Source organism: Perna viridis, chromosome 2, assembly GCF_037379345.1.
Source record: "Perna viridis isolate PV_CMFRI_1.1 ecotype Kerala chromosome 2, ASM3737934v1, whole genome shotgun sequence".
Taxonomy (NCBI): domain Eukaryota; kingdom Metazoa; phylum Mollusca; class Bivalvia; order Mytilida; family Mytilidae; genus Perna; species Perna viridis.
Genome location: NC_142446.1, coordinates 21,272,759 through 21,299,257, shown reverse-complemented (window position 1 = coordinate 21,299,257; position 26,499 = coordinate 21,272,759). Strand labels below are relative to the sequence as shown.

Sequence of the window (26,499 nt, the reverse complement as noted above, 5' to 3'; positions counted from 1 at the left end):
TTTTTTTTTATTTTAAGCTTTTACATTGATACTGGTAAAAGGGACGAATTGGCAATGTGGCGAGCAACATACCTTCTGTGCAATACAACAAAATGTCTGGATGTTTACATATCCTTTTAAAGTGAAAAACACCGTTTTTACTCTCAACAAAAATGCCTTGTAAGTATGTTGAGTTGCATCCAGCCAAAACGTTTATTGATTTTAGTCGAAAATGTGTCTTTTTCTATTTAACATGGTCAATAGAAATTTATATAAACCCAAATGTATGACCTGTCGGTGTCACCGGTTTCCAAAAAAAATATTGTTTTTGTCTATTTTGAATAATTGATCTACTAGATTTATTCATTTTAGAAGACGCAGATCATTAAACGGGAACAATATTTGAAATTACATTGGTGTACTATTTGATTTTCTAATTTGGCTTTTTGCCAGTAGATATATAGTGGTTTAACCTGGTTCTGGTGCAACCTATTTGCAGTGAAATTAAAAAATCTGATTTTGTTTTTTGTAACAAAGAACAAGTGCCTGTTTGTGAGGATCAAATGTCATGTCAAGGGATGTTTACTAACACATACAAATCAGCTGAACATTCCATTTATGGCATATAATATTCCTTTCATATTAAAGTTTGTCATTTTGATTTACTGTACACCCTACTAATTGTTGTATACATTCAAAATTAAATTAAAATTTTAACATTGATCTTCAACCTGCAATCAAATATATAGAACTGATTATTGGTTTGATATGTAGAATGTACACATGTACATGTATTCCTCACTGAAGTCAGATTATAATGAAATGTACAAAATGTATGTATGGCCAAGAGTTTCACCTTTGCACAGGAACCAGGTTAAACATAAACAATATTGGCGGCCAATGACCCTTGTCATTCATCCATTATTTAAGTAAATTTACATTCATACTATATTTTTTGAAATATCCAGGTTATGTGTTTGGAAACAAAACATGTCCAACAATTGTTGTTTTTAATTTATTAATCGACAGTGTCCTAGCTAGGGCAAAATGCAGGGGCGCTGCGCCCTGCCCCTATTGAGTACCCCTTTAGTGCCCATTTAAAATTATCTGAATGGCCCTTTAAGATTTCCACTCTTGTTAATAAATTACCCCAAGCCAATTAAGAAGTGTCACCTTCATTAACTACATCCTGTCATAATTAACCCTCAGGTAATTATCAGTGTTCATTTGGCTGACCAGGGTTATTGGATAATGATTGACAAGTAGAAAATGAATCCCAATTGGATCTATAACAATTTTATGGACAGCCAATCATTGGTTAATAATTAATTTCTTCTGCACAATTAATTTTACAAATATTTTCAAGTTACCTCACAGCAAGAACAATGACAAATCTTGTCCACACAACAATCTGATCATATCAAAACTGAATTCTTAACTCTTTTATAGGGATCTTAAGGCTTCAGTAATATATTTTCAGCTTAATCACCTCTATATATATGTGTTAAATTTCTAAAAGCACTTGGTCATCTGAGAAATCTTTCAATACAACAAGGGTGTCATGCATATGTTAATCATGCAGTCAAATTTACTCAGTTTGCAAATTATGATGCTACTTTCATTTTCAAAAGTTGGCAGGTAAGCAATAAGAATACAAATTACTGACTTAACACAACAATACAAAATCAATGTCCCTTTTTTGGAAAAAAAAAATATGCTATGCGTTAAAGTGCCCTCTTCCTTGTGCCCCTCTATTTTCAAATCCTATCTAGAACACTGATAATCTGATTGAAGACTTAATATTTTGACCACCAGAGTTGGGTTAACCCAGTGTTCTCCCCAGGCCCTTAAAGCTATCAAGATTGAGCGCTGCACTATTGATATCGGTACTGTGTTATCTTGCTACCAGCGCCGTGCTACAAACTTAAATTTGCGGATTAAAAATCAATTACGACAGGAAAAGTGTGTGTTCCCAGGTCATTAATGGCATCCTACAAGGTAATTAGCACTTGAAACTGATATCAGTAAATACCACGTTATGGTTAGTTGATCACCATGTGACTGCATAGGTGTCTGAAGCCAATAAAATTTATGACTGCCAACAAGATCGCCAACAAGATTCTTTATCAGTCACCCTACCTGGCCACAAATTAATTTTAAGGATGGTGTCAATCAGATACTAATATTTTATACTGAACCAACCAAAACTGACTATGGTTAAAATTAACTCAACCCTGGCCAAAAGCACATGGCTATTTATAAATGCAAAGTTGAATAATTGCACAATCACATGATGTTTTCGACATTAAGAAGCTGATTTACCTTATAATAGAATATATTAAATTCCCAAACAATATTTATTCCATCAGATACTTCCAAAACACTTTGAAAAGGAAATGGCCGTCTTTTGTTTACATTGCCATGTTGTTGTGTATCAAGAGCGCGTTTTTTGGTGGGAAAATTGCCAAGAAATAGATCGTAAAATCCCTCAAGTCTAAAAATAGTACAACAGGTGTGGGGGAAAAATTTTTTTTGTAAGTCATGATATGGTGTTTTTGTCATGAATAAAGTACATATTATTATATTAACATAATAATTAAAAAAACAAAACAAAACAAAACAAAACAAAACAACTAGTGTGCCACACTACTGACTTCCTGAAAATGTTTGGAAACATGAATATTAAGACCAGAGTAATCTATTACATGTACATGATTAGATAATATTCCTAAATCTATAAATATATTGAAAGTTACTAAGACTAGAAAAAGAGTTTAATAGAGATTGCTCTTAATCAAATGAATATCACAGTCAAATGAGCCATTGGGGCCCCAGAACAAATTAAAAACTGTAATTTCCAATGGGTCTGCTGTCAGCAAAAATTTGAAGAACACTGGGTATGTACATGTATTAAATAGAGGAAATGTTTATGAAGAATTACTTATCATAATTTGATAGAATATCTTTAATTTTTCTGTTAATTTAAAAAGGAAAAATAAAAATGGTATTAAAGTTATAATTACTGCAAAAGAAGAAAAAAGGTAAAATATTTACCTACAAATAATTCTTGTAAACATAAACAGCAAAGTACAAATGATCAATTTTTATATAATACATTAAATTCAAAGTGGTACGTTTTAAAATGAATCATACCCATGTAGACAAAAATAAATAAACTTTAATGCAAAATTTGTTTATATAAAAAGCACAAAACACTGTATAATTTGAAATTTACAAAATAAGCATATATGTAGATAGCCATCTTCAACCAAAGGAATTGATGGTGCTGATTATTTTCAGACTTAATTGATTTTTGCAGATAGGTTCCCATTATCTCATAACATCATTATATGAATGTCGGTTAAGTATTGATACCAGTACTGTGGATCCATATGTGAAGAAAGAATCTTCCGTAAATATTTCCATGTTTTTGTTTTTTTAAATACCAAAACATTCCATCTTATCAAGCTTTTAATTTAACAAATGAAAGTGGGAAATGTTCAAAAACTCCTGCTTTCATGGATCACTTTGTACCCCATTATCTCATAATGATACTGATAGAGAAAATTTACTAGCATACTTTTTAAAGCTGTTTTAAAGAGAGACAATTTACAAATAAATTCATTAAAATGAGATAAAATTATCCTATCACAGAATTGTACAAGAAACAAAATATAAAAGAATTGTCAAAATTGAAGGAGAAACAAATCTTCTACATTAATTTTAAATAAACACCTTTTTTATCCCTTAATGGCCCCTTTCTTGCAAAACAGTAAGGGCAAGTGTTGACACTATCAGTTTTTGACATGCTTAAACATAAGGACTTGCAGTTAATTATGGACACAACAAATGATTTGGATACTAATTACACAATATTTTGAAATTCAATTAAGTGAACAAAATGTTAACTGGCTGCAGTTATATCATGCTGTGCTTGGCGAGCTTTTTATTAAATTAAATGTTGATAACAAAAGATTGGTATTATTATACAATGTGAATTGGAAATGCAAGTTTTATTGAAATTGTACCCATAACTGTATTCAATAACAACCTTTTTAAGTCGCTAGAATATTGTTAGTGACATCTTGCACTCTTAATTTCAGTACTGTACATTCATATATGATTTGCATAATTATGTATTAATACACCACCTTATGCTGCTGATTGGTGCCGTAGAACTGTCAATTCTAGCTTCATACGAGATGTAAATGTACCTCTTAAATACTTTACATTGTACATGTACATGTGTTCTACGTGTCTTTTTTACTTGTATGAGAACAGGAAGTTTACATTAAAAGATGAAATGATTGGTTAGCAGTGAACTATCTGTTATGTAGCTAATAAATGCTTAGTCTTTGAGTTGTTTTGATTGAGAAACATTCAGGTCATCACAGTTATGAAGTCACCCGATTTTAAATGGAGAATATTGCAACTTCGCTTGAAATTTGCCAATCTTAGCCGATTGACGAACTGTTGCATTACATGTGTACACATCAAAGTTCAAAACTAAAGTCAAGGGTATATATTACATAACAACACAAGCTCTAATAAGCTTTAAAAAATGACATAAGCTTTGAAACGTTCTAATATGTCAAGTATAAATTATTTTTAAAAGGGAATACCTTTATTTTGCTAGTAATGTACAAATGTATGATACATTTTATGTATGTCAAAAGATGTGAAATGGAAAAGAATATGAATGTACATGTATATTAACAATCGACCTAAAATCTTCAAGTTTCAGCTCACTAAAGTTTGTGATTTTTTAATTCTGAACCAAGTCAGTGTGTTCAGAAAACCACTGATTGATTGGGAATTAAATTTAGAAGAGCATTTGATTCGCCTGGATGTTGCAAGCCAAAATCAGTGGCATAGAATGATGATTAGCTACTTTGAAGACTTCAGTCTTTGATTGAGATGTAGTGGTCTGCCTTTTTTTATAAAAAGTGTCCTTATCTCTTCCCAGCACCATGTCTGGCACATAAACTCCAGAAATACCAGTATAAAGTGGCTGCTGAAAAAAAAGCATTTGTTCTGGCTACACTTTAATGATGCCAGAGCAACTCTTTTAGAAGTTACATGCATGTGTTCTTTTTTTTTCAAACTTAACTTACATGTACTTATTGATATAAATTCAATTTAAAAGTATTGTTAAAATTTTTTTTAGAATATACTTTCAAGAATAGAAAAATGTGTGATCACAGACATCTTCGTTCACCAACTCCAGCAGGCATTGTAGAACATGTATCATCACTGTCGGAGAATCTTGGAGAACTTGTGGACAGTGCTGATTACAGTGATATTACACTTGTAGTGGAGGGTATCAGATTTCAGTCTCATAAAGTTATACTGGCATCTAGATCTGATTATTTCAGGTACTACTGGTATTACTACTGTTGTAAAGTCGAATTTGTTTGCGATTTTTAAAATAATGTGAATATTGCAGTGGCACAATGAATGTTATAATATGAAAACCGTGTAGATAACTTAGATGCTCTCTATTGATTAAATGATTCTTGTGACAATACTAGTACAGTAAGGTCAAGAGTATAGCTTTAGAAAGCTAAAAAGACAATGTTTGACCAGGTGAGCAATTCAGGCTCCGTAGAGCCTCTAATCAACATCTTTTTTCGCTATTTTCAATGTTGTTTCTTTAAAACTTGGTATGACTGTTTCCTAGGCGGTAGGGTATTTTGCATACAACTGATGTGGAGATTTTTTTTCTGCAGCTGCTGAAAAACATAGCTGCCATTACTAAAAATAGAACATAGGGGTCAGTCAAAAGTTTTTAGCATATATCTTCAAAACCATTAGGTTAAGCCAAATTCTGATATGGGATGAAAGTGTTCAGCTTTATGAGATCTAACTCTGGTCAAATCTGTTGTGCCATGTTGAAGTTATTGTCCTTTTTTGCCTAATAATATAATTAAAAAATTTCTCCTCAGAAATTACTGGACAGAATTTGATAAAAATAGATTTGATTGTTCCCTAGGTATGCACATTAGGAATTTTTATTCAAGAAAAAACATGGCTGCTTTTACAAAAATAGAATGTTGCTTTAGAGCCAGGTGAGCAATTCAGGCTCTTTAGAGCCTCTAGTTTATTTTTGGTCTGATTTGGAAAATTGAAAATGCTTTTTAACTTCACAGGATTGTTGACCTTCATGTCCTCTACAAATATTCAATATATCAGTTGTTGGGTGAGCCTCTCAATGTTTTCATTAGGTGCCTCTACAAATATTTGATCAAATGATAAGACCACTAGCTGTCTGATTTTTATGGTGTGCAATTTATACTGTAGAAGCTCTAGTTGTATATGCTTGGGTAGACAATTTGTTTTATCATTTTTTTTTGTCGAGATTCTTAAAGCATCAAATATTTTATTAAATAAATTTATGTTAGTTGTATGCCAGTATTCAAATTCACCTTTCTGACATGAGTTAGTTGAAAAAATTAAAATTGCAAATTGAATTTTACAATCAAGGTTTTTAAAATAAAAATAATAGATGAAGATTTACAAGTATATTTATAGGTTTTAGATATAGAATGAAAACATACAATCTGACTTAGCTAAAATAAATTTAGGAAGTATTGCAAGCATTTATTATTGTTCTTTTTTGTTGGTTTTTAAATTATATTTTTTGCAATTATTGGAAACATCTTGATTTTATGACTTTGAAATTTAATATATTTTGTATATTCTTGTGGTTTTCATATTCACAACTAATGTCTTTATGAATCCAGGATTTCTGAACTACAGATTTATTATTAGCCAAAACTTACTTTGTAGAGCTCTTTTGTTTGGAGGAATGAGAGAATCCCAACCAGGAACTACAGAAGTAGAGCTAAAGGACACATCATCTTCTGCTTTTAGTGTGCTGCTGAAATACATTTATACTGGTAGAATAAATCTCCTTGAAATAAAGGTATGCTTGGTGGAAATATTGTTGAAACATGAAGTATTTTAATCAAACATTCATCTGAAGGCTGCTGGACCAGGTTGAGACCACAACTTTTGCAGTGGTTATCTCCCTTTTAAAACTAAGCCTGTGTGCTATTGAAGTTTAGGCAAGCCATAAAATCTTAAAAATTGATTACCAATCTAATTTTTTAAGGGGGCATGTTTTTCCTTTAAATGAGAAAAGCTTTAGCTGCCTCCTATAGAAATATATATTCTTTTTCAAAAATATGAAATGTTTTCTTTAATTAATTACTGTCATAGCTAAACACACACAGTTTTAACCAGTGATCATGCTGGGCTTTGCCAATGTTGCAGTTTGCAATTTTTTATTTGATCTGTCAACAAAAATAACCAGATGGTGATATTGTTGGCACCTAGGTTTTGTAAAATGAAATTGACAGGAAGTTTGTCAGCAATGGATATTCTCTCCAATTAAACAATTGTGTTTACACCTGGTCAGAGTTAATTGACCATAGCCAATTTACACCTGAAGCTAATGAAAGGTAATTAGACCAGGTGACTGTGACTTCCAATGTCCTCATGGGAGGTGTCAATATATCAGATGTAAATATATTATTCAGCCAATCAAAAATAATTTTCGCCATTTTCATAGTTTTAGTGAAAAAAAAAGTTGGCATGAAAATTTCCAGGTTTACTGTACAAAACACTTAATACACTGTTTTTACTTAAGAATTTGATAGAATGCTTATAACTTGCTTGTGTGTTTTGACTTGTCATTGTTGACTTATGACTTATAGATAATATTTTTAATGTTTTACTCTAGGAAGATAATTTATTGGATATCCTTGGCATGTCCCATCGATATGGCTTCATGGAATTGACGACAGCTATATCTGACTATCTGAAGGCTACACTCAATAACAACAATGTGTGTTTAATATATGATATTGCTAACATGTATTCCTTGTTGTCACTTTGTCAAGTTTGTAAGGAATTCATTGACAGAAATGCATTAGAGGTACTCCATGGTGAAGCTTTCCTTGTACTTTCTCAGGTAATATCATTATAAATTGTCTTGTTTTATATGATAGTTGTATGAAAATTAACATTCCAGTAGGAAGATATGTTTCAAGATAAATGTTTGGATAGTCCTTTTTAGCTCACCTGGCCATAGACCATGTGAGCTGTTGCCATCACTTGGCATCATTGTCACTGTCGTCGTCGTTAACAATTTCTTCAAACATCTTCTCCTCTGAAACTACTGAATGGATTTGGATGAACTTTAGATGATTGTTCCTTAGAGTATCCTAAACAAAATTACTTTTTGGATTTTTGTGCTGTTAAAAAAACATGGTCGCTGTTACTAGAAATAGAACATAGGGGTCAGACAGCAGACTTTTTCATATATCTTCAAAACCGTTAGGTTTAACCAAATTTTGACATAGGATAAAAGTATTCAGCATGACAAGATCTATCTGTGGTCTAATTTCAGTGAAAATCTGTTGACCCATGTTTGAGTTATTGACCTTTTTGGATGTTTTTTGCTGTTTTTGATGTTATTACTTTAAAAAATCTTCTAGAAACTACTCTACAGAATTCAATGAAAGTTGGTATTTTTGTTTTTTAGGGTATCTTTAATAGAATAACTGTTTGGATTTCTGATTGATTAAAAAACATGTTGCCGTTACTAAAAATTGAAAATAGGGGTCATACAGTAGTTTTTTGCATATATCTCCTTAACCGTTAGGTTTGGCCAATATCTTTCAATTGCTGAAATATCCTTATTATAAGGCCTACAAAAGTCTTCAGGGATCAAAGTTGTCAGGTGACTCCATATAAGAGTTATTGCCCATGAAATGCAAAAAATTACATTTTATAGCAGTTTTCAGTCAATATCTTGAAAACTATAATAGATAGAATGAAACTTTCAATTGATGAAATGATCCTCATGATAAATCCTACCAAAGTCATCTGGAGTCAAAATTGTCGGACAACTTCTTGTTAGAGTTATTGCCCTTGAAAGTCAAAAATTTAACCAGGTGAATGATTCACATTGTTCATATTCCCGGCATTTTGACATTTTAAACAGAGGGAAGTATCTCTCTAACCTAACAGACTGGTATACTGTCAGATTGTAGCAATGGACAGCAGAAGACTAAATTCAAATATTTGATTTATTGAAGCTGTGGTTACCAACCCATTTAGGTACTTACTGAAGTTAAAGTTTCCAAGAAAAGTGTTTACTGTTCTTCAATGAGACCACCAACCTGGTTGTCATTTTTTTTATAAACTCTTCTCTGAAACTACAAATGTTCCTTTGGGAATTCTAAATAGAACTGTTGTGGGGATTTTTAATTTGTCATGAAACAAGGCTGCCATTACTAAAAATAGAACATAGGAGTCAAATGGTAGTTTTTTTGCATATATCTCCAAAACTGTTAGGTTTAGGCAAATTTTCACACAAAAGCAAAAGTGTTCAGCTTGATGAGATCTATCAAATCTTTCGTTATGATCTGTTAAACCATGTCGGAGATACATGAATTGCCTTTTTGACATTTTTTCACTATTTTTAATTTTATTTCTTTCATAAATCTTCTCCTCTGATACTACTTGACCAATAAGAACCAAACTTGGTATGATTGTTCTTAAGGGAATTTGGCATAGAAGTGATGTGTTGATTTTTGATTTGTCAAAAAACGTGGCCACCATTACTTAAAATAGAACATAGGTGTTAGACAGAGGTTTTTCTCATATATCTTTTAAACCATTAGGTTTACCCAAATTCTTTCAATTGTAGAAATTATCCTTATAATAAGGCCTACAAAAGTCTGGGTTGGATTAGCGATGTTGGATGGCTTCTTATTAGAATTATTGCCCTGGAAAGGTGAAAAATTATGTTTTTAGCAGTTTTCAGCCAATATCTTGAAAACTATAGGTAGAAAGAAACTTTCAATCGCTGAAATAATCCTTATGATATGTCCTACCTAAAACTTCTTTTGAGTCAAATTGTCATGCAACTCCTTGTTAGAGTTATTTTACTTGAAATACAAAAATTGAACCAAGTGAGTGATTCAGGCTCCTGGGAGCCTCTTGTTTGGACAATTTTCTAATTACATATTACTTAGTACATTGTAGATTGAACTTTCTAATAGTACATGTATTTGTTCATAATTTCAATCCCTCTTTCAATACATGAATTATTTTCTCTTTTTTTTTGTAGTCTTCTGTTAAGGATTTGATATGTCGAGATTCATTTTGTGCCCCTGAAATAGAAATATTTAATGCTGTTGTTCAGTGGGCAGATCACAACACTGGACTGGACCCAACCCCAATATTAGATGCAGTACGCTTGCCACTGATGAATATGCAGGAACTGCTTAATACAGTTAGACCAACAAAACTTGTTTCTCCTGATTCAATCCTTGATGCCATCAAAATACAGACAGAGTCTAGGAACATGGAACTTAAATACAGAGGGTTGCTAGGTTTGTAACAATATTTTATGTTTTACTATCAATGTAATATGTCGTGCACGTAGTTAAGGCATTAGGTTGGTGAAACAGCCTTATTCATTATACCTATTCTTATTAAATTAAGTGAATAAACATTTCAGACAAATATTTATACTTAAAAGTATTAAGTAGCATTGCATGATCTTTAAATGGAATTGTGACAGTTTTGAATGAAAAGAACGATTGCTTGGAAATGTCTTAAAATCTCTTAAATTGGTTATTTCTCTACCATATTTTATGTGAAATGAAAGTGTCTGTACATGTGTTTTATTTTATTAGGCTGAAATTAAAACTAAATGAAACTACTTCTTGATCAGTGACAAATAGTTTCATGTTTTTTTTTTTAAAAAAAAAACCAATTCAAAACTGTTAATTTAAAAAAATTATTAAAGTGATTAATCATCTCTAGTACACTGTCTATTACTCTTTTGTATATTTTATTTGTTTATGTACCTTGTATAAATGTCAATTAAGTTCATTTCCGAAATGTCCATACTTTATGAAGTACTTTGTAATACAGAAATAATGCTTTACTGTTACTTTCAGTTGTTGATGAGAATGTTGCAACGACTAGACACAATGCCCAAGTTTTGAAAGGAGAACAGAAGAACTTTTTATTGGATGGTGACTTCATGAACTATGACCTAGACAGAGGATTTACTAGACATCCTATTGATGATAATTATGACCAAGGTGTTGTCATCAAACTTGGACAACCATATATACTTAATACATTCAAATTGTTGCTGTGGGATAGAGATATGAGGTACTCTTTACTTCGTGTTTTAGGTCAAGTGCTTCATTAGATTAAAATTAATATGAAAAAAAAATATATTTTGAAACACAAAGCTCTTTACTTCTTGTTTTAGAGGTATGTGTTGGGGTTACTATGAATATGAAAAATGTGAACAATTTGAAGAATAGATGTTTGTTTGTTTGTTGGGGTTTAACGTCCGAGCAGCAATATTTCAGCTATATTCAGACGATGAACATGAAATGGATGACAAAATGAACATGAAATGAAAAAAAAAAAGGATGGGACACAAGGACAACAGGGTCGACAAATTTTGATTGCCACTGGAAAAAGGGGGGATGGGCAAGGTCGGGCAATTTAGCCTCCTGTGGCGGAGCGCAAAGGTTCCTACTCCTATCGAATACCACAGCAGGGTTCTTTAACGTGCGAGGAACGTGGCATCTTTCCCAACACGGTGCACCACTATGGTTTGCGGTCAGGTTTTCCGTATTATAGCCTGACAACCCCAGCATGTAACACGCCAGGGGTACCCCATTCCACCACCTGGGGCACACATCCCAGTTGCTCTGTGGGCAGAGCGCCTAGCCCCCGGCTAGGTTTCTGAGCACTATTTAGTCGCCTTATACGAAAAGCTTAGCGCTGCTGCAGGCCTATTCTTTTAACACCCGGACCTGCACGGGGCTGAAGAATAGATGTAAAAACTTCTAGTATAGGTAATAATGACTGACATATGCTGATATTTGCCCCTATCCCCCTCATGTTGTTTTACTTCCAATGGAACATAAAGAAATATGCAAATGGTCTATTCAAATCTCTTGAATTGGTAGTAATGATTGACATAGAGTTATTAATGCCTCTGGAACATGTAGTAATGATTGACATAGAGTTATTAATGCCTCTGGAACATGTAGTAATGAGTGATATGGAGTTATTAAAAACTCTGGACCATGTAGTAATGAGTGACATAGAGTTATTAATGCCTCTGGAACATCTAGTAATGAGTGATATGGAGTTATTAAAAACTCTGGACCATGTAGTAATGAGTGACATAGAGTGATTCAAACCTCAGGAACATGTAGTAATGACTGACATAGAGTTATTAAAGCCTCTGGAACATGTAGTAATGACTGACATAGAGTTAGTAAAACCTCTGGAACATGTAGTAATGATTGACATAGAGTTAGTAAAACCTCTGGAACATGTAGTAATGAGTGCCATAGAGTAATTCAAACCTCTGTTACTGATAGAATGTACATGAAGTTATGACACATAGGTTATTTTAATCTCCTGGTACAAGTATTTATGGTTGACATAAAGTATAGTAGTTAGAACAAATTTTTAGAGCCAAAAAGTTTGATCCTTTAGATAGACATTCCATACAAGGAACAACCACCAAAATGATAAAATAAAAATTAATGCTTTAAATATTTCGAAATGATACAACAGTTGCTAGTGGTGACTTCAATATACATTCCACATGCATACTCAGTTCAAGTGAATCAAACTTTCAGTCATGGTGATTTTTTATATGTTTTTTTTTCAGATCCTACTCTTATTTAATAGAAGTATCAATGGACGACAAAGACTACGAAAAAGTTATTGATCATACCAAATATTTATGCAGATCATGGCAGACACTTCATTTCCCAGCTAGAGTTGTTAAGTATGGAAAAATACTGAATAAATACCAGTATATCATGGTCTTTTTAGCATAGTCCATAGTAGTTTATGCTACCACATGAGTCCATTGCAATCTGTCTCCATTGTCGTTATCATTTGTAAGAAATTCCTCTCTGAAATCACTCTGGATTGTAACCAAATCCAGTCATCAGCCTAATTAGGTTGTCTTAAAAAAATGTATTGATTATGCGTATCCAGAAATATTCAGTACTACCATGTCAATTTTTAGAAAATAGTTGGGAAAACTAATTATTTTCATGTATATCTAAAAAAACTATGATAGAGATAGAGAAAAAAAAATAAAAATGACTATTTCTTTGGCTTCAAAAGTTCAAAGCAAAGTCTCTATAAGGCAAGGTAGTAGGACAACTTCTTATTAGAGTTATTGCCCTTTAAGGCCAAAACCTCAATAATTAATCAATCAATCAATTGAAGGCCACAAATAATTTTTGCAGTTTTTAGCCATTATCTTAAAAACCATTGTAGATAGTAAGAAACTTTCATTGTTGAAATGATCCATATGATAAGGCCTACAGAAGCCTCTCTTGGGTGGAAGATATTGGACAATTTCTTGTTGGTGTTGTTACTGATGCTTTTTACAGTTTTATATGACTACAAAAAGTTTGTGTCATGATATATCATGCTATCATCTTTGTTATATGTAGACATTTGGTGTCCAGACATTAACTTGAGTATACATGTTTTAAATATTTATGAAATTGTATTTAACAAATTGCCATACCTTAGAAGTAAGTCTGGGTCTAATTTTGACTTCAATTGTTCAGGAGTGAGAGGCCAAAATGGATTTTTTCAAAATTTTCAGAAACAATCATTTACATGATGCCCTAAAATAACTCAAATACAAGTTAATGGTTAAAACCAAAACTGCTTGGCAGATAAGCAAACAAACATGGTAAAAAAAGCTGATTATAGAATTACCAGTAAATATTATTGGTATTGCAACAATAAAATTACTCCAATTATACTATCATGTTATTGATATTTACATCAACATGTTTTGTAGATATATAAGAATTGTTGGTACACACAATACAGTCAACAGAGTATTTCATCTTGTATCCTTTGAATGTTATTATACAAATAAAGCCTTCCAGTTAGAACAAGGTTTAGTTGGTAAGTTTATTTGTATGATGTTCTAGATACATTCACACCAAACCCTTCCAGTTAGAACAAGGTTTAGTTGGTAAGTTTGTTTGTGTGATGTTCTAGATACATTCACTCCGAACTGTATTATCATTGTAGAGCAAAACTGATCTAAATCAAGCTTAGCAGGTCATAATGCTGTAGGCATTGTGGAGCAACAGTGTAGCAGAGATCGACTTCTAGGGTTTTGATAAAAACAATTTAGAAATTAAGGACTAAAAGTAGCCAGAAACAAATATATTAACCCCCAAAGGAAGGTTTTATTGAATTCAAAGGGGTAAAAAATAAACATTTTCGTCAACTTTCATTTATTTTTTTATTGGTCTTATCTCAGATATAAAGCTATTTGACCACTTTAAATTGCCAGGATCTTATATTGTGTCAAACATTAAATTCAAATTCAGAGCAGTTTTATGTTAAGTTTGGATGTTGTATCCACTCTGGTCCGAATTGCTCAGGTATTCAACATCTGCGGTGTATTTCAAGCTGTGCCCTGCAAAGCATTTCATTTTTATTATTTAAGTCATTCTGATCACCACAACAGGTCAGGTATGTTGTCAGTGTAGAGCATAACTAACACTTTAAGAAATTTAAAAAAACATCAGTAAAAACGTGTATGAAAATACAAACATGTACTTCGTCATATTTTCTTATTGTTTTGGAAATAATCATTTCATTACAGTTTGTGAAATCTTATTATTTCAGTTCCTGCTGAAAATGTTGCTACAATAAATGCTAGTGCCTGTGTAATTGAGGGAGTTAGTAGGAGTAGGAATGCCTTAATCAATGGTGATATCAGACATTATGATTGGGACTCTGGCTATACATGTCACCAACTTGGTAGTGGATCGGTTATTGTGCAATTAGCTCAACCATACATTGTCAACTCAATGAGGTCAGTGGAGATATAATATAGCATGAATGTGTACATGAAGTTGATGTATTCCTAAAATGTGAAAATGAAATTTACTTAATCAGTTACTTTGCCAGTATCTTAAAGTTTGACTTGGTCTTACTTCTTGTGATCCTCCTTTAATTTTTTTTTTTACTTATACCTTGTTAAGTTTCTGATTTGTTGATATCATGAAAAAATAATAGCATATCACAGAGTTCTTCGTAACATGTCTAGATGAGTCCCTGACAGGATTTTAAATGTTTTAATGGGGACGCAGGTTTTTGTTTCAGTGTGGGTCCCAGGATGCTTACATTTATCTCAGCTGCATACTGTTATAATAAACTTTCTTATTATTAATTGATGTCAAATTCTTCACTGTTTGTTGATCTTAATGATCTTAGCCATTATTATCAATTCACTAACAAATATTGGTGAATATTTTAATTTGATTACCCCAAGTACAAACTACAGTTCTCAACAAATGTCCCAGTTTTGTTTACACAATCACTTAATCCACTAATCAGGCTTATGTTCTACAATGGGTACAGTTGAAGGTCAGTAAAGGTCTAATGCTGATCTATATAATGTTTTTGCTGGAAAAATTACTTTACTTCTTATTAACTTTGTTGAAAATAATGAATTTGTTGATTTTTGTACATCAGTTTGGTTCTGACTAAGTGTTACTAATAAGTCACTACATTCAGTTGTTGCTTATCGACAATCTTGAGACAATTATTTATGCTATCACTGAACTCCTCAGAGATCAATACGAAACATAACTGTAGAATAATGACATAAATTTGCCATTTTACAACATGTCTGCTTTCAATGATTACAGTTAAAATTGTGCTAAAAATAGAATAAAAATAAGCTGGTGCATATTACTTTAAGGCTTGCCACACCAACATCAAGATATTTCTGTGTTTTTTTCTTATAAATTCACAAATGTCAAACGATCAATTATCTTGAGTACAAATTTGAAACTGACTTTTATTGGGGGCATATTGTTTTATTGAGGGATCTTCTCAAATCATTTTACTTTTATTTACTCAGATCACTAGAATCATGTAATTGTGATTGTTTTGCAATTATCAGTAGTATGAAACTATAAAACAAGTTGGAAATGAAGTTGATCATCATTCTGTCAAACATTAGTCAAAGCAAAATATCAGCGGAGGAGACCTGCTAAACAGGACAACTTACTGGATGGTTAATCTTTCAAAGAATGTTTTATTTCTGTTGGTTAAACATATGGTTTGTGACAACTATCATTAATTCTGGATTCATCAAGTTTTTCATTGGACACACAAATTATTTTGGGAATTCTCCATTTTCAAAAGTGGCAAGTCCAGGACTCACCATCTCCAGATCCTACAGAAAACTCTGATATTATCATTGTTGTTGTTCAAATATGTTGTCCCTGGATACTGTAAATATTTTTCCAAGTTATCCTTTTTTTCCAGCTTGATTTCATGTGAAAAAGATTTAGAAATTTTACTCAGTGAATTCAGTTCTATGCTTCACTAGAAAGCATGTTTAAAATATCATTGTTTTGAGGTTTGGATAAATTATTATGAAGGTCAAAATATTTGAACAGAAAAGCTTTGTTGAATTTAATTTTCCTGGCTTTCAGGTTCTGCAGAGTAAACCTCTGCACAGCTGGTAAATTCACAAATATCTACATTAATCATCTAATGTCTGTTCATAAAACTGGTGATTTGATTTCAGATTCAAATAAGTTATTTTGTTATACAGTGTTTGTAGGCATATGAGCTACCGTAGTTAATTTTTTGTATTTTTTGTTTTTTGTTTTTTTTTTTGGGAGGCGGGATGTTTTTTAATAAGAATTGCTTAATATACTTTTAATAACTTCAAATTTTGAAGGGGAGATGATAATTTTATTTTTGATAGTAAATTGATTTTATCGATTTCATAAATCTCAAACTCCTAGTATAAATTATAGTGTAAATTGAACAATGTCACAAGGATATGACATCTTTAATGATTTTGCTTACTGGGAAGTACCTTTTATTTAATAATAATTCCAATCTAACTATCAAATGCCTTTTTTGTGCATTATGATTGGTTGTTCACCTCTTACGACATCAGCGATGACAGTTTTTATAACATTGTAAATTCTATGTACATGTCATAAACAACATGTCTACCATTGCTCCGACAAAAGATAGAGCCGTTTAGAGGCTTAAAACAGTATTATTTGCTTTATTCCTTTCATTTTCTGCATTGTATATACAAAACAACAATAATTTTTTAGAATACAGTTATCAGTAGACTGTAAATACTTTGGATATTGAAATTGACAATCATGTCATGTTGTCGGTTGAATGCCACCATTTTGGGTGTAAATTTCACTGAATGAGAGCCTACAAGAAAGAAAAAACTATTAATATTTAGCAAATAGTTCATGATGCTAAGGGTCATATGGCAATATATGGACCGATTGGTTGCCCAAAAAAATTATATAGACAGAAGCATAGCTGAGGTCTATTGATTTTGTGGGAGCCACCAACTGGTCCATATATTGCCATTTGGCCCAAAGTAGCATAAACTATACTTTTATATACTTTTATATATATATAGTTTACTCTAGATCATTGTGTGAAGGAAAGAGAAACATACACAACTTCTTAAATTATGACGTCATGATCTTAATTTGAAAGTGAAGTGGTCCATATAATTTCGTATTGGTCCATATGGCATTACGACAGTTTTATATAAGAAAGTAAACAAATAAAAATCATGAAAATATAATATATTTCAAATAGTTATAAGGATTAAACATTAATTTCCCAGAATTTGTGGGAGTTTTAAAATTGGACCATTCACTCACAAACCTGACATAAAAGTCCTTTAGACTTTTATTTGTTTTGTGAGTGAATGGTCTGATTTTACACATTGATAAATTCGGGAAAAACAATGTTCAATCCTATAATAATAATATTTACTGTGCATATCATTAAAATACATTTATCTCATTGGATAATCCACTTTATTAATGATGTTTCATGAGTTGATGAACTCTAACTATTTAGATAGACCTTGCCCACAATTTTTGGACTACTTTATTTAGGTTATTGCTGTGGGATTGTGATGATAGAAGTTACAGTTACTATATTGAAGTGTCCATTGATCAGAAGAATTGGCACATGGTTGTTGACAAAAGGAATGAACCATGCAAGTGAGTAATCCTCAGTTGTAAGATTATTAAAATTATTTTCATTTTATATAACTTTAAAATGTTAATTTGCGAGTTATGTTTCAAATACATTTTTGAGAGTCATTTAAATTAAAGCTTTACATCTTCTGGTATATATTTAAAAAAAGGGATCCAAAGTCATTCAGTGAATGACCTCATGATATAGATAAGGCAAGTTGCTTATAAGCAAGAACCATTTTTTTAGATCAGTATTGTTTTGTTTTTTTTTTTTTTTTGTTTTGTTTTTTTTTTTTTTTACAGTTTTCCAATTGTAAGACAATTGAAACAACTTCCTCTTAAATGTTGCTTCTCAGATATTTGATGACATGGTAATTGATACCTAATCAAAATTACATTATTATTCCATTGTTTATTTCTTGTTGATGCATTGGTCATAATGCATATAAATATTAGAGGTGATATGAATCATAACCTAAATTACAATTTCAACAATCTGAATTTCAAAACCTCCCATTTAGTTTCATATTGGTTACCCCTTCACATAAAAAAGGTCCAAGTTGTAGGATGTGTAAACAGCTCCCTTTAGGGGTTTTGATGACATTTTTGGAAGGGTTAGCATAATATGTAAATGTGCATGAAAGAATATAAATATTGTTTGGGGACTTCAAAGGGAGATAATCCAACTTAATGGTTATGGTCTCACTAACCACTTCTAACGTTTCCATTACTTTACATGTTAAAAAAGTAATTTTCAAAGTTTCACTGTGAATTCCCAGGACAAATGACATCTTAAAGTTGCATACCATTGCAAAGCTGGGAAAATAAGGCTTCCAAAATCATTATGCTAATGGTACGATGATTGTTGAAATTCTTCACAAAATTTACTTGAATAAATAATACTGAAAATCCACATTTTTACCTGTTCTGCTAACTGACAGCATGGAGGCAAATTACTCACCCATGTAAACAATATTCATACACTTTTGTAGTTAATTACATAAATGATTTTAAAGTACACATTCTCAGCTTTATTTTGACTACTTTTAATCATAATACACACAAATAATGCACTTACAATGCATATGTCTAGGTTCAGTGTGTTTTTGGTACTACATAGAGGGGGTGGCCATTTGACCCGGAAGTGGTTAGTGAGACCTATACAGTTTAAAATCTTGTAAGCATAACTCCAAAACCCCATAAGGGATTTTTTGGCATTACATGTATATGAGCATGAATGAATATAACTGTTGTCAGAACTGCAGAACTTCATTTAGTTTGGCTGATACCTATTTAAGAGGTTGTCCATGAGAAAACCATGCAAAACCATCCAAAAGTGATATTGGCAATTATTGGTTACCCCTTTCACATAAAAAAGGTCCAAGTTGTAGGGTGTGTAAACAGCTCCTTTTAGGGGTTTTGATGACATTTTTTGAAGGGTTAGCATAATATGTACATATAAACTTTAGTGCATCTGGTAGGACCTCATGAGAAACTTGCAATTGCAAAATTTATTTTTTTTTTGAAAAATTAAAGATCTTGAAAGATTGGAAGTATTTTTATGTACAAGCAGGTTGCTTGCTAAAATAAGATTCATTTACACAAATGAACATAAAATGCTCATCAATAAGATCTTTCTGAAAATCCAGTGAAGATATCTTAACAAGAAAAATGGTTTCTAGCAGATGCAGGTTTATGCTTTAGTGAAAGGTTTGACTTTGATTACAAAAAAAGATTTCTGGTAAGATGGTGTCTTCAAATCTTTGATACCTCATAAATCTGGATGTCAGAACTCTTTTTAGATTTAAGTAAATAGAATCTGTAAAACAACATCATGTAAAATGTTAAGAAGACACTTTACCTCTACTCTTCATGATTATGGATTTAAATTTTGAATATGCCAGGGTCATATACTGTAGACCTATTTACATATACTGATAATTCCATATGTCAATCCATTTTGCGGTATTTAATTTTGAGACTAACACCCTCTTAAAGATGGATTGTATGATAAAAAGACTCATTTGTGGCAACTTACTTTTTTCAGCTGTTTTTTTTTTTTTGCTGGCATAATTTGCCAAAATAAATTGATCAGGAAAACAAGTTGGTTTACCATATTTATAAGCTGTCTTTAAGCATATAAAATGATGAAGCCTCTTGGTTATATAATGATATTTAAACTATTTCAGATCATGGCAAAATATAACCTTTGAGAAAAGACCAGTAGCTTTTGTTAAGATAGTTGGAACCAGTAACACTGCAAACGAGGTAAATAAAATTTTTGTTAGGGCAGCTAGGTCTCTATCATCCAGTCATTTAGAAAAAAGAACATAGGAATCATTACATTTATATTGATTTGAAAAAAAAAAAAAAAAAACTGCTATGTGTGAGAGTCATGTGAGTTGAGAGATACGATTTTTACATATGACTCTTACTTGGTTAGTATATGATAATCATGTAGATTTACTTGACATATTATTATCGTATGATAGTAAGCCAATATTTACATATGAGAATCATATGATGTTTATAATTATATCCAGTTTTGATTGTTTAACATCTGTAATATAAGTGAAGTACACATTCACTTTGCAATGTCACCAGTATCCTTTTCAGAACAATTTTATTCTGTAAAGAAGTACAAAACTAATTGATTTTAATTGTCAGTCTGTATAAAAGCAGACAGGAGGTGATTCATGCATGTCAAAAACCCATCACATTTACTTTTATTTCTGGTTCAGAAACAGTACAGACCACATAAACAGTCTTGTTTTTTTATGTGGGTGTTGTGCTTTTGAGATAAAATTTATATAGATTGTACATGAAATTAGCAGTTTGCAAGAGTTATCGTTCTTGAATTGCTTTGATTTGGTTGATTTTAGTGTGAGATTAATGTATGATTTTCTCAAATGTACAGATATGACTACAGAAAAGACTAAAAAAATAAAATAAAAATATAGCATCTGGAGATCGAAAAACATTTTTTGGCATCATGAATCACTTGTACAATAGGCAGTGTCTGAATTTTATGTGGACTAAGTCACTTGTACATAAGTCTTACATTTTCAATACATTAAGTACAGGTATTAATTTAGATGATTTGACTCAGCCAGTATTAATTTATAGTTATTTTAGAAGACAACAGTTGTAGTATATCTCCTTTAATTATATGACAGCTAACTATAAGCATATTGGACCCAGATGAGGGTTGTTGTTTAATTTTCTTCTGTTTTTTAGAATACAATATTTTTTTTCTGGTTCATTGTGTTCATAAAAGAACCAAAAAAAAATAAATCATAACATAACTGAAACAAAAGATGTACAAAGCCCTGAAACTTTGTTTTGACTAAAGATGTACAAATAGTCTGAACTTTTTTGTTTTGACTAAAGAAACAATATTTATGATGCAGGTATTTCATTGTGTGCATTTTGAGTGTCCTGCTGAGAAGACATGTATGGGAGGTTCTGCCCCAGGGACAACAGCACCTTCTAATATTCCTGGTCCTAGTGGATCTAAAAGTAATGACAGTCTTCGTACTGCTAGCTCTGAAAACTTTGTAAGTGCTGAACAGGATGCTCCTGAGGCGGACCGTATGGACATTCAAAGTAATAGTGAATCAGAAAGTTGACAAGATAAAGCCAGAAAAACCTTATGAAAAGATGTTGAACCTATAAAAGTGGATTGGCTTGACTCAAAATCTGACCATTGTTTTACTGTAAAATATGTGCACTTAATAGAATAATTATGCAAAAATGTCTTTTGCATGTATATTGTTTTGTTGCTTTTGAGAAACACATGTTTTATATGCTTTTTTAATTAATACATACATTGTAGCATATATGCATTTGCCTTCCAGCTTAATTCTGTGATCATTTCATAGTTCCTTAATTTTGTGAACTATGTCAGAAAAGCATATTAATGGTACTGATATTCATGATAAGAATAAGATGTTTGGTTGTCTGAAAAAATGATTTTTGTAAGTACTGTTCTTTTAATTTTTAATTTTTTGTCCATTGTCCACTGCAAAGTTTTTGACTTATACAGTATTATACAAACATATTTATTATTATAAAGGTTTGTGCAATTGAGTGACTTTCTTATGGTACTATGTATTTCTATGGTTTTCATTGATACATGTATAGTATATGCTGATTGCATAGACCATCCATATTGCACGATGTTGCATTCCAAGTTATTATTTCTTTATGTTAATGTATACAGTTCTAATTGAATCTTTTCCATGCATTCTAATATTATTTAGTGTGAGCAGAAACACATATACTTGTACTACATAAATCATCATTTTTACATTTACTACTGAAATTATCTTCCTATGATGTATATAATCATCAATATTTTATTAAACAGATAAGGGTCCAAACACTTGAAATATTTTAGTGTAAGACAGGAGATGACACAACCAAATTGATAACATGTGGTGATGTTGAATTTAGAATGCTTCCCTTGTCATTGTATGATTATTTATTTTTATTGTCTTTTAATGACATCAATTAGTAATATGTGATAAAATATTTTTAACATGTTGTAATCAACATAAATGAAAGTTTGCAACATTTATGGTACATTTTTATTGAAATCCATGACAAAAATATGGTTTTATCTGTGATACATGTATTTACTTAACATATAATGTTATCAATGAAACTGTGAGCATGTCTTAACACAAATAGAATCATCTTAAATAAAATATAAATATTATTAGGGTTGGAGAAGTCTGTTTATACAATCCATTTGTTTTTTATAGTGATTGAATGAATGTTAAAAGCAAGGTTCTTATCAGATTTATAAATTTAGTCTTTCCTCACAATTTTTTTTCTCTCCTTGCAATATTTTTTTTTCTTTTATCATAATTTTTGTATTTATAGTTCTTTAAGTATGTACCGAATTTATTCATCCCAAATTTTGAAAATAAAATTATTGAGTTAGTTTTTTTTTCCTGAATATAAAAAATAATTTTACTGTAATTGCTAATTGAACTCACAAGAACATTATGATTTTACCAAAATTTGCATTCCTTTTTGCCCCCGTGGCAATCCAGGCAATGATATAGAATTTGCCACACCTTGTAATGTTTCTTTCTAATCTGGAGCAAATTTATTCCAATGATTTTTATGAATCTCATGGACTTGTTAAAAATCAGTGAAAAACTAGAGTGCAGGAGGCATTTACACTTTTTTTTAGGTAGCTTTGATTTTTTTGTGGAAAATTCATAGTCTGTAGCCACCGAGTTTTTTTCTCTTTCACTGAATTAATCAGTAATAAATTTGGTGGATGTGCTTCCTTTAGATATAAAATATATCAAGAAATTTCATTTTCTTTAAAAACCTTATTCTTAACATAGAATGATAATGATACCAGAAATATGAAAAAAAATCACATTTTTAATCCACCTGCCAATTACAAAATAAGTACATACCTTTTATCAAATAAAATAAATGAATCCATAATAGTTGATCTTTCATCTTAGCTCTGTATATCATTAGTTCACTGTTTTTAATGCAGAAAAGTGCTATTTTATTTTATTTTGTTGTGATTGGGTGTCTCCTTATAAGTTCTTGTAACAATGTCTAACTTAAATTTCAAAATATCAGTGCTAAAGAAAAAATAATGTACTGATACATAAAAATTTCTTTACCAGAAATATTGATTTTGTGAAAGTAATTCTGTATGCCAAGATTCTATGACAACCATTATTTTATTTGTTATCTAATGGTAATATTTTATTACAGGTCAACATATTAAGGGTGCATATAAATGTTCAGTCTATGTACCACCTCCTCCCTGTACTCTTTGCATCTAGGTTTAAAATTTACATGGAAACCAGATTCAATGAAATTGTTAACACATGGACATTGCATTACTATTTGTATCAACTTTGAAAAAAAATATATGCCATGAGATGGTCCTGAATAGTGAAGAAGGGCTACTGTCTGGCTTAAAACAAGTCTGTTTTTCTTTGAGGGTTGAAGGCTGAATAGATTTATGTTAAATGATGTTAACTTAAGTTGATAAATTATTTAAAGACAATTTGTTATTATACCACAAAAACCAGATATACTCTTTTACCCTTGTTTTCATTGTTCTTTATTGCATCAAACATGTGTACATATAAAACCATCATATGTTATATTCCTTTTACTTGTGCCAGCCATTTTAGATTTTAAACTACTGCAATCTTTAATGTGCCTTGTACAATAATACATCCCATTCTTTGGATTTAGAATACAACCTGTTCTACTATCAACCCTTTATGTTGACTCTACTGGTACTTATATACTTATACCTGGACATGTATGGTCATATTTTAGTCAACATCTGCATTCCATCAGTGAAATTAATTTGTCTGAATAAATGAATCATTTCTAGTTGTGGCTTAACAAAACAGCAGACTTTACCTTTATTCCACTCATATATTCTTAAATTGTATTATTTTTACGGTGACTTCCTATTCCAAAATTATCAGAACTATCAATATTTGTACTGCTGTAAAGGGAAATATGATTTTAATCATATTTCCCTTTTTAAACAACTCTTGCCTTATTATTAAACTATTATAATGGCATAATCTCTGTAGGGGACACTTGAACAATGCATGCATTTATTATTAATTCCATGCTCAGATGCTTGATGTTTTAATAAGTAAGTTTATTGGAAAAAAGTAGTTGTAAATGTTTTTATCAAAGTTGTATAGTTGTTTGTGTTATCTAAAATGTTGAATTTTCACAATAAAGAGTATACAAAAAATGTTGTATATTTCATTCATGAAGTACATTTTTTTATAAGTTTTACATGCTTTGGTAATGAGAAGCCTTAGTTTTGGTGAAATGCTGTGTTATACAGTCTACATTAGTCTTAACTGAAATAAATTATGTATTAGAACATATTTTTGTTGCCTATCTAAAGATTATTATGAAACTTTTACACATGCTGTTCCTTAAAATAATGACACTTAAGGTGGTATATTGGCTCCATCTGAGACTCCACTGACCTATTTTCATACACCCTACTATTTGTCTGTCATATTTTTGTATCTTCACTCTAAGCAAAAATGTTCCATTAATAATGTGTTTGTGTGCTTGCTATTTTGATTTTATTATCATCTGAACAAGAATCTCACAAATAAAAACACTCCCTGTATTAAATGGACTTAATGTTAAATCCTCAAATTTGATAATATCCCTTGCAGTGACTGGACACTTCTTATTTTCATTCATGGACATCTAAATATGATGTGTATTCTTACATAGTTACACACACACAGAGCTTCAAAAGAAATGGGGGTATACTGATTTTTCTTCTGTCCGTGTGTTCATCTAAAACATACATTTTCTTTACACTTAACTCGGCAACTACACATCATAGCAACTAGATCAGCTACGGGTCCCTTTACTAAATTCTGACCTTTCACAAATCTACTTCCCGTTAATCTTTAGTGGAAATATTCCAGTCTTTATGATACATGACAAGGCTTTTATCACACTTCTCTCAGCCACTTGATATGAAGCAAACTTTGTATTGGTATGCAATATACTGAGAGCTGATTATGGGTTTTGGGAACCTCAACTTCCTGTATATATTTTGACCATGTGGCTATAACACATATACTTAAGTTGAGGTTTTAGGGAATCAATAATAGGCATTGCATCACTGATTTATTATTACATCAAAATCCATTGATCAGTTAAGGAGATGCTGCATTATCAAAGTATGAATGTTTGAATTATCTCCCCTTTGTCCTTCCTATAAAGTTTCATCAAAATTCTTTGAGCAGTTGAGAGATGTTTCACTTATGAGGATTATAAAAATGAAAGACCCAGAATTTTGATTATTTCTCGTTGCAGACATCATCTAATATTATAGCACATTTTCAAGCACATATGATACGTAACATCAAAATCCATTGAGCAGTCTAAAAAAGTTACTTTTAAAATATATGTGGACAGGCAAACTGACAAAGTAATTTCTATATACACCCCAAATTGTGCGGGGTGTATTATCCATTAGAGGTTTCAATAGTGTAATAAAATGCTTTTCAGGGCGCAGTTTGATTTGACTGAGTTAAACCTCTGAACAGTGAGACCAGTAAGGGCACACTATTCAAGCTTGGTGCATATTTGAATTTGGAATACGGTGAGACATTTGACACAGAATAAGAATTTGACCAGAACTGAAGTTAGCTCTTTTAATCTACTAATTCCTTAACGGTTCCAGTCACAACCAACTCATTATCAAATTCAATCTTGCTTTGGGGATATGCCACCTTGTGGTACAATATCAAAGCAATCCATTACCTCTTACTCATTACCATCCTGAAATCAAGAAAAGGTTTAACAAATGAACCCCAGTCATCTTTTTGTGGTATGGCACCTTGTACATTTTCAAGAAGATAAATTTACT

At 31.3% G+C, this 26,499-nt stretch overlaps 1 protein-coding gene across 1 annotated transcript; it reads left to right on the top strand.

Moving 5' to 3' along the window:
* Positions 1-34: 34 nt before the first annotated feature.
* LOC148624037 (BTB/POZ domain-containing protein 9-like) lies at positions 35-24,868 on the top strand. Its single transcript, XM_088566455.1, has 12 exons — positions 35-159; positions 5,147-5,354; positions 6,769-6,904; positions 7,724-7,954; positions 10,121-10,385; positions 10,959-11,178; positions 12,710-12,829; positions 13,871-13,980; positions 14,716-14,905; positions 17,997-18,104; positions 20,270-20,348; positions 21,491-24,868. The coding sequence occupies exons 2-12, from the start codon at positions 5,170-5,172 to the stop codon at positions 21,707-21,709; spliced, it is 1,863 nt and encodes a 620-aa protein (XP_088422581.1). The 5' UTR covers positions 35-159; positions 5,147-5,169; the 3' UTR covers positions 21,710-24,868.
* The last annotated feature ends 1,631 nt before the right edge of the window (positions 24,869-26,499 follow it).

Coding starts and splice junctions, on each gene's coding strand:
- LOC148624037 (XM_088566455.1), top strand. CDS start 5,170: ATGTGTGATCACAGACATCTTCGTTCACCAACTCCAGCAGGCATTGTA. Junction 5,355..6,768: donor TCTAGATCTGATTATTTCAG/GTACTACTGGTA, acceptor CTTACTTTGTAG/AGCTCTTTTGTTTGGAGGAA. Junction 11,179..12,709: donor CTGTGGGATAGAGATATGAG/GTACTCTTTACT, acceptor TTTTTTTTTCAG/ATCCTACTCTTATTTAATAG.